We start from the raw sequence: 7,454 nt of genomic DNA on the forward strand, positions 1-7,454 counted from the left end.
GGACAGGCATTGCTAGGAGTTTATTTTACAGCTCAGCCTGCTTCTGATATCTGCAGGAAGCCGCCAAAAACAGCCTTAGGCTTCCAGACTCCCATGGATCAGATTTTAGACTTGGATTGTGCAGTTTTCCATCACAGGAATAGGGCAGAGAAAACACAAAGCAAATCTCCCAAGAGGCCCAGCTTCTAGCTGCAGCCTTGTGCTCTCCACCACTTCAGAGGCAGCCCCTTAACCCCTGGCCCTCGCAGAGGAAGTGAGAAGGTGAAAGTCCCAGTCTGTGCCTCTGGACCACTGTGCCATGGACATAAATCAATGTGTCTTCTGTGAGGTCGGCCACTGCCGAAGGAAATGCACTGACCACTGTGCCTTGGATATAAATCAATGTGCCTTCTGTGAGGTCGGCCACTGCTGAAGGAAATGCACTGTGCTTCCAAGGGAGCCATCCTCAGAGCCCAGCAGACTCGAAAGTGGGAGGGCCTGATACTTCCTGCCTCCGCTCCCATTGGACTATTAGCTATTGAGAGGTGGAGGAGCCTCAGGTGACTCTGGAAGTGGCAGGTGGGAGTATTAACTTCGTATTAGGTGTGGGAGCAGATGACTCTGTCCTGATTCAATACAATGGGCTCCTGTCTTCTCATGACGGACAAGCCCCAAAACACTGCTTTTTGTATCTTCTAAGTTGTCCTCCAGGGCCTCTGGGTTTCTCACCTGCCTTTTTAGTACTGTCTGAATGCCTGACCTCTTACTAGGGAGAGGTTTATTGACTCAGGAGACCAAGTCATGATCACCTTCACAGATCATAAAGCATAGAAAGTGTTACTTTTGTTCCTGACCCCCCAGGGGAAAAAAAGAAGTTAAGAATGAGCTGTCACATTTATCACCTGAGGTGTTGTCTCAAGTAAATCTTGAGGTTTGGGCCACACAGGCTCTGGGAAATGCACTAAACACCTCCCCCATTCAAATCCAACTTCAGCCTAGTTCTCCTGCCCTCAGAAGAGACAATACATTTTAAGGCAAGAAGCATGAGGGGAAATTCAACCCCTTATTGCCAAATTCTTGCCATATGAGTTATGAAGGCCGTGAGAGTCTCCTTACAATACTCGCATGTTACAGATAAAAAGCCTGATGGCAAGTACAGATTTCTCAGAACCCTTAGAGCATTAAGAAATGCAGTTGTCTCCATACACCTCATTGTCCCCAAAACTTACCAAGTCCCAGGGGATGCAAGCTGGTTTACATTCTTAAATCCGAAAGATGCATTTTTCTGCATCTCAATGCATCCAGATTCACAATATGTTTGCCTTTGAATGGACTGATCCAGATATGGATTCAGCCTCAAAACTAACCTGGACAGTCATCTCTGAAGGGTTCTGGGATAGCCCCAACTTATTTGAAAATGCCCTAGCTAAGGACTTAAGAAATCTACAGTTGGAAAGGGACACAATTATTCAGTATGTAGGTGATTTGCTCATTGCTAGCCCAACTAAAGAAGACTCAAATAATAATACTGTTAAGTTGGTAAATTTCCTGGGAACTTGCAGATACAGGGTATCACCATACAGGGCTCAGGTTTTGACTCAAAGACTTAAATATTTGGAATCTGTCTTAACCTCTGGAACTGATCAACATCCCTAGAAGATAAAAAAGTTATTTTAGTCATCCAGGGGTCCCAGTCCAACAAATGACTGTGGGCTGTATTAGGAGATGGCTGGGTACTGCTGCTTATGGCTGCCCAGATTTGGACATATAGCCAAGCCTTTATATGATACACTACAGGGAAAGATTTAGAGCTCCTAGAATGTAATGAGAACGGCAAGCAAACCTTCAATACTCTCAAGGAGAAATTGGGCTCTGCTGCAGCTGTGGGAGTCCCTAGGTTGGATGAACCATTTTTTCTTTATGTGGCCAAAAAGCAAGGCATAGGCCTTGGGTAATCTTGTCCCAAAACCGGGGAACATTCCAAGGCCAGTAGCCTAATTTTCTAAGCAGATAAACCAGGTGGCCTCAGGGTAGCCTTGATGTCTGAGAGCTATTGCTGCTACCACTTTTCTAGTGGGCAAAGCTAATAAACTAACATTAGAACAGCACTTACAGGTTTTTGACCCCACACCAAGGGAAGGTGGTCCTAGAAGCTAAAGGGCAGCAGTGGATAATAGGAGAACATTTATGAAAGTGTCAGGCTTTATTGCTGGACACTCCAGACATAACCCTTAAAGCCTGCCAAACCATAAACCCAGCCACTTATCCGCCAGAGTCCACAGATGCTCCCAGCCTTTCTGGCATACAGGTTGTATTAGTCTGTTCTCATGCTGCTAATAAAGACGTATCTGAGGCTGGGTAATTTGTAAAGAAAAGAGGTTTAATTGACTCACAGTTGCACATGGTCGGGGAGGCCTCACACTCATGGCAGAAGGCAAATTAGGAGCAAAGTCACATCTCTTACATGGCAGCAGGCAAAAGAGCTTGTGTAGGGAACTCCCCTTTATAAAACCATCAGCTGTAATCCCAGCACTGTGGGAGTCCAAGGCAGTGGATGACCTGAGGTGAGGAGATCGAGGCCAGCCTGGCCAACATGGTGAAACCCCGTCTATACTAAAAGTACAAAAATTAGACAGGCATGGTGGTGGGCGCCTGTAATCCCAGCTACTCAGGAGGCTGAGACAGGAGAAGCGCTTGAACCCAGGAGTCAGAGGTTGCAGTGAGCCAAGATCATGATAACACACTCCAGCTTGAGCAACAGAGCAAGACTCTGTCTCAAAAATAAATAAATAAACCGTCAGATCTCATGAGGCTTATTCACTGTCACGAGAACAGCATGGGAAAGACCCATCCCCTGACTCGATTGCCTCCCACTGGGTCCCTCCCACGATATATGGGAATTAGGGAAGGTACAATTCAAGATAAGATTTGACTGGGGACACAGCCAAAGCATGTCACAGGTTATGAAACAAATGTATTCTAGCAGGGCAGCCTTAAGAGAGATGATTCCCTTGACCATCCCAAGGAAGAGTGGTTAACAGATGCGAGTTGTTTTATGCATCAGGAAAACAGGAGGGCTAGATATGCTATTATTAGTCAGTACAAGAGAATCAAGGCACAAGCCTTGCTGGCATCGACCTCAGCTCAAAAAGTTGAGTTAATTGAACTTACTAGGCCCCTGCAGTTAGGAAAGGATTTAAAAGTTAACATTTACACTGATTCCAAGTATGATTTTTTAGTGCTTCATGCTTATGCTGCAATTTGGCATGGGTAGGGACTCCTGACACCCAAGGGCTTTTCCATACATCATTCAGATTTTGAGCTTGTTAGAATGCTGCTTTGCTGCCAAAAAGTGACTATAATTAATTGCAGAGGACATCAAAAGAGAGACTGACCATGTAAAAGGAAATGCCCTTGTAGATGCTGCAGCCAAGGGTCCTGCACTGAAAGGGCCAGTGAAGCTTATGGGCGTGCTGCTCAGCATATGTAGAACTGGGCCAGAATACTCTGAAGAAGAACAAAAATGGGCCAGGGATTGCATTTCAGTCCAGGGTCCCTCTGGCTGGCTGATGGCAATAAATTACTAATGCCAAGTACCAATCATAGGGATATAATTCAGCACTTTCATGATTCTTTTCACCCTAGAAGGGATTCTGTTTCTGTTAATGTCTCATTTGTTTATAGGGGTAAATCTTTTCAAAACACTAAAACAGGTGACTCAGCACTGTGAGCTCTATGGCTGACATGACCCTAACAGCCAGGAATTTTCTCCTTCTCCGGTTAAACCTGTCCAAAATTGAGGAAACTATCCAGGTGAGAACTGGCAACTTTAATTTACACCGATGCCTTCCTGCAGGAGATTCAAATATTTGCTAATGCTTACTGATGCCTTCACTGGTTAGATGGAGGCATTCCCCACCCCGTCTGAAAAATGTTTACTAGAAGAAATAACTCCTCAGTCTGGGTAATCTAAAAGCCTGCAAAGTGACAATGGCCCATCTTCCACAGCAGGCGTAACCCATCACCTATCCTCAGCTTTAAGAATCCAATATCACCTTCACTCTGCTGGAGACCGCAGTCCTCTGGAAAGGTGAAAGGGCTAATGCTACCATAAAGAAGACTCTATCTAAATCAGAGCCTGACTATCTCTAACACTCGTAGCTTACTGCGGGTTTGAGCTGCCCCAAAGTAAAACGTATAATTAAGTCCTGTTGAGTTAACATATGGAAGGCCTTTCCTAACCACAGATCTCCTAATAGATGAAAGGACTCATCCATTACACAAATATGTCATCAATCTAGGACAGGTGCAAAGGCATGTTGTCAATATGGAAACAAGAGTCTTCCCCTCCCACATGGGAGGAAAATTCAGTTTCAGCTCAGCTAGGGGTCTAGTCTCACTAAAGACGGGAGGAAGTTCTCCAGCTGAGCAGCTTTCCCCAACGTGGAAAGGACCACGGGAAGGACACCTGAGCTCTCCAACAGACGTTCAACGCCAGGGGATTCACAGGTGGGTGCACCTGTGTGGAAGTAAAGCTGTTGCTTATTCTGGGAGCCCAATCCGAGGCTGAGGGAGGTGGGCGCGGGGCTATTTAAGCATTGGCGGAGGGCGGGCTGGGTCGCTGCGCGTCTGTTCTTCCTTCTCGTGATTCTGCCTACTCCCTAAACCCACCTTGGCCATGAGGGAGATTGTGCTCACGCAGGCCGGGCAGTGCGGGAACCAGATCGGTGCCAAGGTTGGCAGCCGGGGCTCTGAGGGCCCGGCCCGGGCCTGCGGGGTGGCCAGGGAAGCTGTTGGCAGTGGCGGGGCGGCGCCCCTGCATTGCGGCCCCTGGGCTCCCTGCCGGGGACGGTGGAAGTGGGCGGCTGGCGAGGCGGCCGGGGTGGACCCCAGGGACACGGCGGCCTAGGGATGGGGGTGCGGATGAGGATGGGGTGGGAGAGCAGCTGGGGCGCCTTCGTGACTCAGCCCTGGCCTGTCTGGCCCCTCCCGTCTCTGGCAGTTCTGGGAGGTGATCTCCGATGAACATGCCGTCGACTCCGCTGGCACCTACCACGGGGACAGCCACCTGCAGCTGGAGCGCATCAACGTGTACTACAACGAGGCCAGCGGTGAGACCCCGTCCTTCCCCCACCGCCCTCCTGGGAACGCGGCCCTCTCCTGCTAATGCCCTCCCACCCCTCGGGTGGCAGGTACATGCCCCGCGCTGTGCTCGTGGATCTGGAGCCGGGCACCATGGACTCTGTGCGCTCAGGGCCCTTCGGGCAGATCTTCAGGCCGGACAACTTCATCTTCGGTGAGCTGCGGGGGAGGACTGGGGTCAGGGCAGCTCAAAATCCACGAGTGCCCCAAGGTCATCGCTGTGGGAACTGTGGAGCCAGGGCCCCTGAACACCCTCCTATTCTCCGAGTCGAGTCGCTCCATCTGCCTCTCCTAAACGGGCTTTGGGAGGAAGGCCCAGGTGTCTCCTCGAGGTGAGGAGCTACTGATGTGAACTCGGAGCAGGGAGCTGAGCTGGGGCCGTGGCTACTGCCTTCCCTGAAAACGGGCAGGAGCCGCCTGCAGCGAGGTCTGTTAGCCCGTCTCAGGTTTGACTCCTGACTTAATTCCTAACAGGGGAAGCTGCTGTCCTGTAACTCGGGTGAGGGGGTTTCATTTGCTCCACCGGCAGGGCGAATGGTGCTGTCACCTCACACGTGACACCGGCGCTTTCTGCATTATGGTGACCACTGATGACCGTACACCTGGCCATCGAGTGACTGGCTGTACTGTCTTACAGGTCAGTGTGGGGCCGGAAACAACTGGGCCAAGGGACACTACACAGAAGGCGCGGAGCTGATGGAGTCAGTGATGGACGTTGTCAGAAAGGAGGCTGAGAGCTGTGACTGCCTGCAGGGTTTCCAGCTGACCCACTCCCTGGGTGGGGGGACTGGGTCTGGGATGGGCACCCTTCTGCTCAGTAAGATCCGGGAGGAGTACCCAGACAGGATCATAAACACATTCAGCATCCTGCCCTCGCCCAAGGTGTCAGACACCGTGGTGGAGCCCTACAACGCCACCCTCTCAGTCCACCAGCTCATAGAAAATGCGGACGAGACCTTCTGCATAGATAACGAAGCGCTATATGACATATGTTCCAGGACCCTAAAACTGCCCACACCCACCTATGGTGACCTGAACCACCTGGTGTCTGCTATCATGAGTGGGGTCACCACGTGCCTGAGCTTCCCCGGCCAGCTGAATGCTGACCTGCGGAAGCTGGCCGTGAACATGGTCCCGTTTCCCCGGCTGCATTTCTTCTTGCCTGGCTTTGCCCCACTGACCAGCCGGGGCAGCCAGCAGTACCGGGCCTTGACTGTGGCTGAGCTTACCCAGCAGATGTTTGATGCTAAGAATATGATGGCCGCTTGCGACCCCCGCCATGGCCGCTACCTAACGGCGGCTGCCATTTTCAGGGGTCGCAGGCCCATGAGGGAGGTGGATGAACAAATGTTCAACATTCAGGATAAGAACAGCAGCTACTTTGCTGACTGGCTCCCTAACAATGTAAAAACAGCCGTCTGTGACATCCCACCCCGGGGGCTAAAAATGTCGGCCACCTTCATTGGGAATAATACGGCCATCCAGGAACTCTTCAAGCGTGTCTCAGAGCAGTTCACAGCAATGTTCAGGCGCAAGGCCTTTCTCCACTGGTACACGGGCGAGGGCATGGATGAGATGGAGTTCACCGAGGCCGAGAGCAACATGAACGACCTGGTGTCTGAATATCAGCAATATCAGGATGCCACGGCCGAGGAGGAGGAGGATGAGGAGTATGCTGAGGAGGAGGTGGCCTAGAACGCTCCTTTTCTAGGTAAAGGGGGGGAAGCAGTGTGGATTCTTTACTGTGTTCTGACAGCCATGTGTCACTACGCGCTTGTTCGTTTGTGTCTTCCCATCTTCTCCTCCTGCATTTTTTAAAGCATTTTTATAGTATGCAGTTTTGCCTAATAAAGTATTTTCACAGCATCTGGTTTCCCCTCCAACTTCTTTCCATGGGCCCTCTGGCTACTGCTGCCAGATGCCCACAGTTGTCCTGCAAGGCTGAAGCTGTCTGGGTTTATCACATGCCCAGGAACAAGCATTCCAGTGGCTCCAGGTGGGGTCGGCATGGGCTGTGGACGTGGCAGGCAGGCTTCACACGAACTTGGGGATGCCCTGGGCCTTGGGCAGCGACGTGGTGGAAAAACCTGTTCCTGAAGGCAAGCCTTGGCTTATCCCATGTGCCAAATTCTAGGGGACCAGCTGGCCATGTTTCTGGAACTTTAAAAGGGGTCAGTGACCCTGGTGGACAATGTCCCCAAAGTCCCATCTCAGGGTAGGAATGTGGTCAGACAGCTGGCTCTGGACCAGTAATGAAGGGTGGGCAAGTGGGACCCCAGCCACTCCATCACCATGACGGCCTGGGTGTGTTTGTGTGGCCTCATTCTCTTAAT

General features: G+C 50.8%; 1 protein-coding gene across 1 annotated transcript; it reads left to right on the forward strand.

Moving 5' to 3' along the window:
- The first annotated feature begins 4,657 nt into the window (after window positions 1-4,657).
- On the forward strand, window positions 4,658-6,827 carry LOC115833773 (tubulin beta-8 chain-like). Its single transcript, XM_030808600.1, has 4 exons — window positions 4,658-4,714; window positions 4,982-5,087; window positions 5,162-5,275; window positions 5,759-6,827. Exons 1-4 carry the CDS (start codon window positions 4,658-4,660, stop codon window positions 6,814-6,816), a joined length of 1,335 nt encoding a protein of 444 aa, XP_030664460.1. The 3' UTR covers window positions 6,817-6,827.
- The last annotated feature ends 627 nt before the right edge of the window (window positions 6,828-7,454 follow it).

The sequence above is a fragment of the Nomascus leucogenys genome, unplaced genomic scaffold, assembly GCF_006542625.1.
Source record: "Nomascus leucogenys isolate Asia unplaced genomic scaffold, Asia_NLE_v1 001567F_31708_qpd_obj, whole genome shotgun sequence".
Classification (NCBI taxonomy): domain Eukaryota; kingdom Metazoa; phylum Chordata; class Mammalia; order Primates; family Hylobatidae; genus Nomascus; species Nomascus leucogenys.